Source organism: Rhinoraja longicauda, chromosome 10 (assembly GCF_053455715.1).
Source record: "Rhinoraja longicauda isolate Sanriku21f chromosome 10, sRhiLon1.1, whole genome shotgun sequence".
NCBI classification, from domain to species: domain Eukaryota; kingdom Metazoa; phylum Chordata; class Chondrichthyes; order Rajiformes; family Arhynchobatidae; genus Rhinoraja; species Rhinoraja longicauda.
Genome location: NC_135962.1, coordinates 8,470,711 through 8,483,352, shown reverse-complemented (window position 1 = coordinate 8,483,352; position 12,642 = coordinate 8,470,711). Strand labels below are relative to the sequence as shown.

The 12,642-nt window shown below is 44.0% G+C and overlaps 1 protein-coding gene across 3 annotated transcripts in view; it reads left to right on the top strand.

Annotated features, from left to right (window-relative positions):
- Positions 1 to 12,642, top strand: part of mta1 (metastasis associated 1) — a 104,261-nt gene that overhangs the window by 13,952 nt on the left and 77,667 nt on the right. For 2 of the 3 annotated variants that reach the window (XM_078406169.1, XM_078406171.1), the window contains exons 2-3: positions 3,066 to 3,133; positions 11,393 to 11,486. In XM_078406169.1, coding sequence (XP_078262295.1) covers positions 3,066 to 3,133; positions 11,393 to 11,486 — 162 coding nt within the window. Of the gene's footprint in view, positions 1 to 2,916; positions 2,937 to 3,065; positions 3,134 to 11,392; positions 11,487 to 12,642 lie in introns of those variants that run through there. The other variant, XM_078406170.1, reaches the window with a different exon arrangement.

The window sequence follows — 12,642 nt, the reverse complement described above, 5'->3', positions numbered from 1 at the left end:
AGATTCACAACTCTGGGTGAAAAAGTTTTACCTAATCTCAGTCCTAAATGGCCTACACCTTATTCCTAAACTGTGACCCCTGGTTCTGGACTCCCCCAATATGTGGAACATTTTTCCTGCATCGAGCCTGTCTATCCCTTAAGAATGTTATATGTTTCTATAAGATCCCCTCTCATCCTTCCAAATTCCAATCATTACAAGCCCAGTCGACCCATTCTTTCATCATATGTCAGTCCCGCCATCCTGGGAATTAACCTGGTGAACCTACGCTGCACTCCCTCAATAGCAAGAATGTCCTTCCTAAACTGCACACAACACTCCAGGTGTGGAAAAGATAGAAGAGAGGTGAGAGAGAGATCCCTGAGCATCAGAGGGGACCTGGACGGTCTGGTAAACATCGTGCCCACAGGACGTATGATCTTGATCAAGACGGCAATGGTGATTCTCCAGGACTGGAGCTGAGTACTTGTGACAAAACATTGCCAGACAGTCTCAGTAAGGATATGAGTGCAGTGACTGAATGCCTGAGCGTGCTGTGCCACAAAATGCCCGTGCCTGATTCACTTGGTCCTATGCAGAGGTCACTTCACCCTGTGCATGGAGTTTGGGTGAAATCCTTAATGTAGCAGTAAGCAGCTTAATATGGACGTGACAGACATTACGTGAAGACCATGCTCCTCCCTCACGGGCCAAGCAGTCCACATCCATTTGAGATTATCTATGAGAGTGTGTAATCTCACAGTATGGACGAAGAATACAGTTAGAGTAGGAAAGGAACTGCAGATGCTTCCCGCTAACCTTTGCTATGTTATACGTCTTCTCTTTTCATTTCACACTGTCCTTGACTTCCCTTGTCAGCCACGGTCACCTCTTACTCACCTTGGAATCTTTCTTCCTCTTTGGAATAAAATGATCCTGCATCTTCTGGATTATTCCCAGAAATTCCTGCCATTGCTGTTCCACTGTCATCCCTGCTCGGGTCCCTTTCCAGTCAACTTTGGCCAGCTCCTCCCTCATGCCTCCATAGTTCCCTTTGTTCAACTCCAAGACTGACACTTCTGATTTTACCTTCTCCCTCTCAAATTGTAGATTAAAACTTATCAAACAGCTAACAATGGCCTGTTTCTTTTATCATCGTTACTTTTTTGTATACCTTTCATTCATTTGTTCTATACCTCTTTACATCACTGTCTATATCTCTCGTTTCCCTGTCCCCTAACTAGTCTGAAGAAAGGTCTCGACCTGTAACCTCACCCATTCCTTCTCTCCAGAGACGCTGCCTGTCCCGCTGAGTTACTCCAGCATTTTGTGTCTAGATGCAGTTGGAGTGTTGATCCGTGAAAGTTCCGGGGGAAACGGTCATTAAAACATATTCAGTGAGAGAATAAAGAGTATTGTTTTTCACAACAGTGTAGTTGAAAATCTCACTGGCGATATTTTTTTTAATGTTGCATTAATGTTCACATCATTTTGAGGAAAAAAAGTGCTTGGAAGAACAAGAATCCTGCCAAAAAATGGTAACAAACTTCCTTCGAGAGCTCTGGACCCAGAAATATTCCAAAAATGGTCTCATGGTTTTTCAACCGTGCAAATCTTTTGCTTTAAGACTTTGCCAGCTTATGTCTGGGCCAGGATCCTTATGGTCAGCTGAACACCACCTACCTACAGAAATCCAGCACTTCCTCAGTACAGTATTGGATGTCAACTTTATTCTTATTACACCACAGCACTGTTCGACGACAAAATTATTTTAAACCCTGGTGCAGGTTTAGATCTCAGGGGTTCCCCTTCTCAGTGAAAAGAGCGGCAGGCTGCCTTTCCTACCCAAATGACGTGTGTAAATAGACCTGCCTCGTGTTGTACACTGCAGGGGATGCCTTGCTATCCTGGATTCCAGTATTCTGGTAGCCCCACTAAACCAGTCCTTGTCTCCCTTCCCCTCTCTTGTATTTAGGGCTTTCCTAAATCTCCATTCGGTCGGGAGTTTGAACACTTAAGAAATTCCACTTCTTTTCCTTTCTGCCTGCATGGTACGATTTGGGACAACATTTGTATATTGTAAGCAAGAGACGAACAGCTTTAGATCCTCTTGTTGTTCATTGGAGTGATGAATCTGGCTGCAGAACACATTTGTTGAATGGATAAGAAAGGTTCATAAGTACATAAGTGATAGGAGTAGAATTAGGCCATTCAGCCCATCAAGTCTACTCCGCCATTCAATCATGGCTGATCTATCTCTCCCTCCTAACCCCATTCTCCTACCTTCTCCCCATAACCCCTGACACCCATATTAATCAAGAATCTATCTATCTCTGCCTTAAAAATATCCATTGACTTGGCCTCCACAGCCTTCTGTGGCAAATGAATTCCACAGATTCACCACCCTCTGACTAAAGATATTCCTCCTCATCTCCTTCCGAAAGAAACATCCTTTAATTCTGAGACTATGACCCCTGGTCCTAGGCTCTCCCATTAGTGGAAACATCCTCTCCACATCCACTCTATCTATGCCTTTCTCTATCCGGTAAGTTTCAATGAGGTCCCCCCTCATCCTAAACTCCAGCGAGTACAGGCCCAGTGCTGTCAAAAGCTCAAATGAGTGGTATGGGTCAAACGGCAGGCAAATGGAACTTGCATCGATGGGCATCTCGATGAGCATGGACAAGTTGGGCCTGGTTCCATGCTGTTTGATCTGTGACTCTAATTTCAACTGTGTCCAGCCTTGAAGAATTTTAAAGGAATGACAATAAAAAAATCTTGTCAAACTTGCTGGATGCAAAGCCATCACTCAGTATGTTTGTCTCAACTGTGTGTTGTGATTATGTTTCTTCAGCTCAGTTTTTGGTCCTACCTGTGACAGCGCCATGGGTCAATGCTTTGATGTGTCTTCCTCTATTGCACTGGAATAAAATAAAGGGTTTTTCTCATCACATCAGGTAGTCCAGAACAATATTCCAGCATGAGACTCCCCATTGCTAAATGTCTGCAAGTTAATTGTGTAGCTGAATGTCCAAATTGATGGTGTTGTGTTTTCCTGTGTAAGATTTATTTTTGTTTTTTTCTAGATTGTGTCTTCTTTGAAAACTCTTCAAGCAATCCATTCTTGATAAGGAGAATTGAGGAATTGAACAAGGTAACCACTTGCATGTTGAAACCTTTAGACTTTAGAGCTACAGCGTGGAAACAGGGCCTTCGACCCACTGAGTATGCGACGACCAGCGATCCCTGTACAATAACACCATCGTACATACTAGGGACAATTTTTACTGAAGCTAGTTAACCTACTAACCTGTACGTCTTTAGAGTGTGGGAGGAAACCGGAGCACCCGGAGAAAATCCACACAGTCACAGGGAGAATGTACAAACTCGGTACAGACAGCACCCGTAGTTAGGATTGAACCGGGGTCTCTGACACTGTGCCGCCCTTGGCCCTTTAATTTATGTTTTTTTCAGTCAAACCAAAGGATCCATGTTGTGGCCTTTTATGGGCACTTAACTAAGAACCAATCTATAGGTGTTCAGGGCGTACAAAATGTCTAAATTTTCAAAGGGTTTTACCGTTTAACACATGTAACAGATTTGCATCACCTACCTGAAGTGCAATCATCGTGTCTTGTCTTCCCTTTGACAGTACTGTTGGATCCTGTTATTGATACCAGATTATTGGAATCTCATTGTCTATGTACTTCACCGTGTGCTTATTAATCTTATTAATCTAACTTGCTGTCTGATTTATTTTCTGTGTAGTAGAGAGATTCATAGTTGTAGAGATGAAACTTGTAAAACATATGCTTTGACCCACCCAGTCTGCACTGATCGTCAAATAGCAATTTTCATTAATCCTTATTAATTCCTTTTTTTTCAATTCTCATCACATTGCCATCAACTCTCCACAGTGTCTATAATTTACCCACATACCAGCGTCAATTAACTTACCAAACTGCAAGTCTTTGGGATGTGGGAAGAAACCTGAGCAGTCGAGGAAACCCACGTGGTCACATGTGCAAACTCGGGTAGCATCTGAGATCAGGATTGAACCCGGGTCTGTGGTGCTGAGAGCCACCCTCGACCAGCTGTGTCACTGTACTGTTCAAATGGTTTTACTGTATTGTTGGATAAGGGGAATTAAGATTGGGAGGTGCAATTATTTGGGATAGTTCAACCACAGAGAGCAGTGAGTAACTAGGCCAAGATGTGTCAAACTTTCAGCTGTTAGATTTAGGGACATGGAGACAGTGATTATCTTGTCTTTCTTCTCCGATAGAGGGGGCTATTCGGCTCTTGAGGCTTTTAGGAGGAATCTAAACAATCCCATTTCACCACTTACTTGGCCAAAGCTGCTTCTCTCTCACCTGCCTAACTTACCTCTGATTCACCTGCCAACACGAGGGAAAAATTACAGTAACAAATTAACAGGCATATTGGGGAGGAAGGAACCATGCAGTAACGGAGATTGCATAAATTTCACATAGACTGCATTGGAAGTCAGGATCCAACTTGTATAGTTGGGAATATACGGCAACAGCTCTATCTGTTGTGCCATCGTGTCACCTGCATAATTGATACATGCAGTCAATATATATGTGCAAATAAAGAGTACAATACAAAGTTTTACTTCAACCTCATAAACGTTGCTGGTAGAACAACATTTCATCCTTGTTGCTGCCTTCATTAATAGGTGTTCTGTGCAGCACAATCTGTTATTTGCTTCTGTGAACAACAACACCAAAAGCAACTCTGCAACACCAGTCATCACTTTTGAATGACTTCAATAAAACTGGTAGCTTTAAATTGGGTAACTATATTGGGTAACTAAGTAAGGAAATGGATAGTGAAGCAGGATCAGAAAATATTTAGCTATGCTTACATGGTGTTTAGGTGCATGTTTACAACAACATTAGTGGTATTGTGCACAGTGAAGAAGGTTGCCTAAGGTTACAGCAGGATCAACTGGCAATGTGGGCAAAGGAACGGCAGGTGGGACTTATTTCAGACAAATACAAAGTGATGCATTTTAGGACATTAATGAACCGGATTTGCTAAGGGAACACAAGGTAAAGGAACGATTAGGAGGTAGTGACCATAACATGATTAGTTTTAATCTGCAATTTGAGAGCGAGAAGGTAAAATCAGAAGTGTCAGTATTGCAGTTGAACAAAAGGGACTACGGAGGCATGAGGGAGGAGCTGGCCAAAGTTGACTGGAAAGGGACCCTAGCAGGGATGATGGAGGAACAACAATGGCAGGAATTTCTGGGAATAATCCAGAAGATGCAGGATCATTTCATTCCAAAGAGGAGGAAATTTTCTAAGGGGAGTAAGAGGCAACCGTGGCTGACAGGGGAAGCCAAGGACAGTATAAAACGAAAAGAGAAGACGAATAACATAGTAAAGAAGAGTGGGAAGCCAGAGGATTGGGAAATATTTAAGGAACAACAGAAGGTAACTAAAAAGGCAATACGGGGAGAAAAGATGAAGTACGAAGGGAAGCTAGCCAAGAATATAAAGGAGGATAGTAAAACCTTCTTTAGGTATGTGAAAAGGAAAATATTAGTTAAGACAAATAAATGTGGGTCCCTTGAATACAGAAACAGGTGAATTTATGATTCCAATGGATGTTCGGGAAAACCCTCCCCTTCTGGCAAGGTACACGGATAGGAAAGGTTTAAAGGGATATAGGCCAAATGCGAGCAGATGGGACTAGCATGGATGAGACTAGCATGGATTTGTCGGCATGGGCAAGTTGGGCATGTTTCCATGCTGAATGACTCTACGATTCTAGGATACTGTAAATGATTGTAAGTGGTAATATATTAAGCTAGATTGAGAGATTGGTTAGCAAGACGTGGACAAAAGTTAATTTAAAATGATAGGAATTTCCTGTAAAATTACTACAGTTACTGTTGTTCCCATGTTTTCCCTAAGGGTCTGGTTGTAGGTGTTTGGGCCACAATCTGAAACACTGAATCTGGAGATAGGATCTGTGTGTATGTTAGGACTCTCAAAAATAATTGTTTGCTTCAGAGAGTTTCAGAGTGTTAGGACTGGGAAACGAGGTTAACTTGGACAAATTCAATGTACATGTGAGGGGAAAAAAGAATGCCCAGTATTTCCACACCCTTCTGTGGAAAGCGCATTAAAAGAGATTTGTGCATTTAAGTGTGCTTTTATCAGGGTACTTGTGCAGTGCTGTTAAATGAAGGCAGAAGTGTCAAGGGACATTCATGAGGCATTAGTTTTAAGGAGCAGTGTTTTATTTTATTCTTGTACAAGATCTAGACCAGGCAACAATTGGAAAAGTTACACAGAATTTTTTTTGCTTCTTGTTGCTGTGCATCAAAATTTCTCTTCAGCCCAAGGAGTTGGTCACAAGACCAATCATGGTGCACTTTCGGATTCAAAATATGCAACCTGGTCTTCCTTTGATGAGGCCCCACTCTGAAGTTACCCACAACCTCTGTTGCCTCGGTAGCGCACGATTGGGCTCTTGCATTCGAGACTCGGTGGCACACACTTGGACATTCTTGTGCGGAGGCAGTGGGTCGGACAGCATGTCTTTGGAGGGGGGCAGGGAAGACAGGAGAAGGTCCAGTAGTTGGTGCTGTGTGGTGTATTTAGGTGTCCTGTTGACACTTGGATGTCAGGGACAGAGGGAACTACAGACCTGCCATTCTGAATGTTGAGTGAGGTCAGGTCCAACTGCACAGGGGGTGGGAGAGGGTGTTGAATAGATTCAATACTATGTTAGCTGTTGGTCGGTTCAAAACAAGCTGTACAGTGAAACTGTAGTTTCAAGGATGACTTGCATCACAGAATGGCCAGTCAATGGTTGGCACATCAGCATAGCTAATAGAGCCAGTGCGAGTGGATCAGGTTCAATCCTGACCTCTGGTGCTCTCAGTGTGGTGTTTGCACTTTCTCCCTATGGATTTCTCCCTATGGATGGTTTGCAATCCTCCCTATGGATTTCTTCCTGGTGCTTTGGTTTCCTTCCGCATATTGAAATGTCAGGAGATAGTTCTTTTCTCATCATCTAGACTAGAAACATAGAAACATAGAAAATAGGTGCAGGAGGAGGCCGTTCGGCCCATCGAGCCAGCACCGCCATTCATTGTGATCATGGCTGTTCATCCACAATCAGTAACCTGTGCCTGTCTTCTCCCCATATCCCTTGATTCCACTAGCCCCCAGAGCTCTATCGAACTCGCTCAAATTCATCCAGTGATTTGGCCTCCACTGCCCTGTGGCAGAGAATTCCACAAATTCACAATTCTGGGTGAAAAAGTTCCTTCTCACCTCAGTTTTAAATGGCCTCCCCTTTATTCTAAGACTGTGACCCCTGGTTCTGGACTCCCCCAATATTGGGAACATTTTTCCTGCATCTAGCTTGTCCAGTCATTTTATAATTTTGTATGTCTCTATAAAATCCTCTCTCATCCTTCTAAACTCCAGTGAATACAAGCCCAGTCTTTTGGTTGAAGAAGAAATTCACACACTTTTTTCCATGAGCGCCTTACTACTCACAGTTTTGTAAATACATAGAGTATCTCAATGGAGTGAGAGAGGCTGGATGGAGCTGAGAGTTTTTAACCTGTCCACCTGTTTCATGAAGAGGTTTAGGACCACCCATTGCTGTGGTTGGAGCTTGATGTTGAGTGAGGCCATTCCTGCAAAGAATCTCAGAGTTGATCAGCATTGGAATTGCTGTAGTTGAGGGAATACTTGCAACAGGGTGAGGAGATGAGCAGTGCTCATTTGACTTTAGAGTGGGAGAAGAGAATAATTTAGGTTTGGTCAGGATTGGAAGTGGACATGGGCTCATAAGGTAAATGCGCCACAGAAATAAAGGTGTAGATTGAGACAGATTCTGACAGGTAGAGCCACACTGTCACCACCAAGGGTACAAAGTACATCTGGAGTTACAATGGCGTGTAAGTAACGCAATGCTACAGTGGTCATGGGGGATTTCAATATGCAGTTAGACTGGGGAAATCAGATTGGTACTGCACCTCAAGAGAGGGAAATTGTTTATTTGAGTTTAGTTTATTGTCAGGTGTACCGAGGTACAGTGAAAAGCTTTTGTTGCGTGCTATCCAGTCAGCAGGACTGTATTGTCAGAAGGACAATACATGATTACAATCAAGCCATTTACAGTGTATAGATACATGACAAAGGGAATAACGTTTAGTGCAAGATAAAGCCAGTGTAGCGTGCCTATGAGATAGTTTCTTAGAGTAGCTTATAGTTGAGCCTGCCAGGGAAAAGGCAATTCTGGATTTGGTATTGTGTAATGAACTAGATTTGATTAGGGAGCTTACGGTAAAGGAACCACAAGGAGGTAACGACTATAATATAAAATTCAACCTGCAATTTGAGAGGGAGAAGATTAAATCGGATGTGTCGGTATTACTGTTGAGCAAAGGTGACTACAGAAGCATGACTACAGAAACACGGGCGGCACGGTAGCGCAGCGGTAGAGTTGCTGCTTTACAGCGAATGCAGCGCCGGAGACTCAGGTTCGATCCTGACTACGGGTGCTGCACTGTAAGGAGTTTGTACGTTCTCCCCGTGACCTGCGTGGGTTTTCTCCGAGATCTTCGGTTTCCTCCCACACTCCAAAGACGTACAGGTATGTAGGTTAATTGGCTGGGTAAATGTAAAAATTGTCCCTAGTGGGTGTAGGATAGTGTTAATGTACGGGGATCGCTGGGCGGCACGGACTTGGAGGGCCGAAAAGGCCTGTTTCCGGCTGTATATATATGATATGATATGATATGATAGAGGAGCTAGCTAAAGTTGAATGGAAAGGTACCCAGGCAGGAATGAAGGTGGAACAGCAATGGCAGGAATTTCTGTGAACAATTCAGAAGATGCAGGATCTTTGTATTCCAAAGAGGAAGAAAGATTCTCGGGGGAGAATGCGGCGGCCGTGGCTGACAAGGGAAGTCAAAGACAGCATAAAACTAAAAGAGAAGGCATACAACACTGCAAAGATTAGTGGGAAGCCAGAGGATTGGGAAGCTTTGAAGAAAAAAAAAACAACAGAAGGTAACTAAAAAGGCAATATGGGAAGAAAAAATGAAATATGAAAGTGAGCTCCCCTATATTATAAAAGAGGATAGCAAAAGTTTCTTCAGGTATATACAAAATACAAAAGAGGCAAGAGTGGACAATGGACCGCTGGAAAATGATGCTGGAGTAGTGATAATGAGGAATAAAGAAATGACAGATGAATTGAACATGTTTTTTTGCATCAGTCTTCACAGTGGAAGACACCAACAACATGCAAGAGATTCAGGGGGTGGAAGTTAGTGGAGTGCCTATTACTAAGGAGAAGGTGCTTGGGAAACTGAAAGGTCTGAAGGTGGATGTCACCTAGACTGGTTGGACTGCACCCCAGGGTTCAGAGACTTCAGAGATTGCGGAGATATTAGTTGTGATCTTTCATGAATCATTAGAGTCAGCAGTGGTTCTAGACGATTGGAAAATTGAGAATATTACCCCACTGTACAAGAAAGGAGCTAAGCGGAAGCGTGGAAACTAAAGGCCAGTTAGCCTGTCTTCAGTAAGGTTTTAGAGTCCATTATGAAGGATGAGGGTTCTGAGAATTTCGAAGTACACGATAAAATAGGCCAAAGTCAGCATGGTTTTGGGAAAGGGAGATCTTGTCTGACAAGCCTGTTGGAATTCTTTGAGGAACCAAACAGTAGGATAGACAAAGGAGAGTCAGTGGATGTGGTTTTCCTGGATTTTCAGAAGGCCTTTGATAAGGTGCTGCAAGAGAGGCTGCAAAAGAGCCTATGATATTAGAGGGAAGATACTAGCATGGATAGTAGGTTGGCTGGATGGCAGAAGGCAAAGAATGGCAATAAAGGGGGCCTTTTCTGGTTGGCTGCCAGTGACTAGCGGCGTTCCGTAGGGATCGGTGCTGGGGCCGCTACTCTTCAGGATTTGGACGAGGGAATTGAAGGCTTTGTGGCCACGTTTGCAGATGATACGAAGATAGGTGAAGGGGCAGGTAGTGTAGAGAAAGCAGGGACTCTGCAGAAGGACTTGGACAGGTTGGAAGAGTGGGCTGAGAAGTGGCAGATAGATACAACATAGCAGTGTGGAGTCTTGCATTTTGGTAGTAGGAATAAAGGCGCAGACTATTTTCTAAATGGGGAGGTGCAAAGGGATTTGTGAGTGCTGGTGCATGATTCCTAAAATGTTAATTTGAAAGTCGAATCAGTAGTAAGGAAAGCAAATGCAATGCTCTCATTTATTTTGAGAGGACTAGAATATACAAATAGAGATGTAATGCTGAGGCTATAGAAGGCATTAGACCGCATTTGGAATATTGTGAGCAGTTTTGGGCCCCATATCTGAGGAAGGATGTGTTGGCTTTGGAGAGGGTCCAGAGGAGATTTACGTGAATGGTCCTTGGAATGGTTGGATTAACATTTGATGGGCGTTTGACGGCACTGCACTCGCTGAAGTTTAGAAGTATGAGGGGGAGAAATCGTTGAAACTTAACGAATAGTGAAAGGCCTAGATAGAGTGGATGTGGAGAGGATGTTTCAACCAGTGGAAGAATCTAGGACCAGAGGCCTTGTACCTTTAGAAAGGTAATGAGGAGGAATTTCTTCAGTCAGAGGGTGGTGAATCTGTGGCATTCATTGCCACAGAAGTTTGCAGAGCCAGTGGATATTCTGTGGAGATTGACAGATTCTTACTGAGCAAGGGATTATGGGGAGAGGGCAGGAGAATGGGGTTGAGAGGGAAAGATAGATAGCGGAGTAGACCTGATGGACAATGGCCTAATTCTGCTTCTAGCACCTATGAATTTATGTGGGGGGCAGGAATGGAAGCGATAGCAAGGTTGAGCCAAAATGCACAGAGGATATCAAAGTGGTTTTGTGAGTAAGGGAGGTGAGTCTTCGATGAAGGGAGGGGTGACTGAGCTCTGGGTGAGGGGGTGCCCAGGTGCCAGGTGAGGTGGGGGAGGGATGAACTGGGCCTGAGTGGGGAGGGTGAGGGGTAACTGTTTCTTGGGTGAGGAGGGAGAGGGGTGACTCGGGCCTGGTGAGGACTGAGCGGTGACCAGGGCCTCTGGTGAGGTGGTGGAGGGATGACTGTACCCCGCCTGAGGTGAGGGTGGGGTGACTACCCCGCCTGAGGTGATGGTGGGGTGACTACCCCTCGGGAGGTGAGGATGGGGTGATTGGAGGAGGGAGTGAGCATTGAGTCTGGAACTTAGGAGGCAGTGGAAGGCAAACATCAGTCGGACGAGCTGGCACGCTGCATTCCATATCGTAGCATTCCTGCATGTGCCTGGTCCGTGGGGCCTCTGTGTTCACTATTTCTGTACAACACGTACATGATCGGACTCTCCTTGCTGTTCACTGTTTCAGACTGTTAATGGTAACGTGGAAGCAAAGTGTGTGTGTTTCTACCGGAGACGGGACATTTCAAGCAGTCTCATCGCACTCGCTGACAAACATGCAAGTAAGTGTTTTTATTTAACTTAAAACGTTTGATGTAACATTGGCTCCATTATTGCTTATCCCTCCTCTTTGATAAGCTAGTGGAGAGGTTTTCTCCCATTCCAAATTTTTTTTTGGGTATTCTTATACCTCTTTGATGCGTCACTTGTTCAGGTGTTGCGTGGCATCAAGCTTTGCTCTTGTGTTCGTGCTGGGACTGAGGCTTTAATGAGATCTGTGCTGTAAATGAGCACTACTGAGGAGCTTGTTTGCAGTTGATGCTGTTCAATGCCACTACGACAACAATTTTCACCATTTTGTTGATGACTGAATGCAGTCCAGATTTGCACTTTTTGCTGACATGGATAACTAGGAAATGTTCCAAGTTGTCTTGCAATTTAGTGTGTGCCTGTGATTGAAGTTTTACTGAGAGACACGGCCAACACAGAAGCATCAGTATGCTTGGGATCGGTAGCCTTGGTTACATTCAGAGAGCGTGACTGTCTATTTGCATTGTGTAGAGTGAATCTCACTAATGGAGTGTTTAATTGCCGTATGACTGGGAACGGAACAATTAAATTCTTATTTGCTGCAGCTTTTAGAGGCACATTAAGGCACCAACACGACCAATAAATATACAATAAGCAATAATACAATAAATTTACTTGGTAACTAAACCACAATAGTGCAAACTGTAGTACATAGTGCAACCTATAAGAAGTCCATAGTTGTTTGGTGTTGAGGTAGGGTTGTGGCTAGGGTTGTGTAGGGTGATTCGAGCCTGACATCTGATGAGAAGAAAATGCTCTTGAAACCTGAGTTCACGGTTCTCAGGCTCCTGTCCCTTCTTCCCGATGATAACAGTGAGATGCGAGTTTGGCCAGGGTGGTGGGTCTTTGATGTTAACTGTCTACTTGAGGTCTTGTTTCATTGTTTTACCAAACTCGCGGGACTTGGTGTGACCACTCATCTCTGCAATTGAATCCTTGACTTTCTGACCAACAGATCACAATCAGTGAGGATAGGGGACAAATCGGCCTCTATGATAATCCTCAACACTGGTGCTCCGCAAGGATGCATTCTCGGCCCCCTTCCTTACTTCTTGTACACCCACAATTCTGCAGCCATGTACATAACTAAATCGATTTACAAATTCACAGACGACACCACCATTGGTG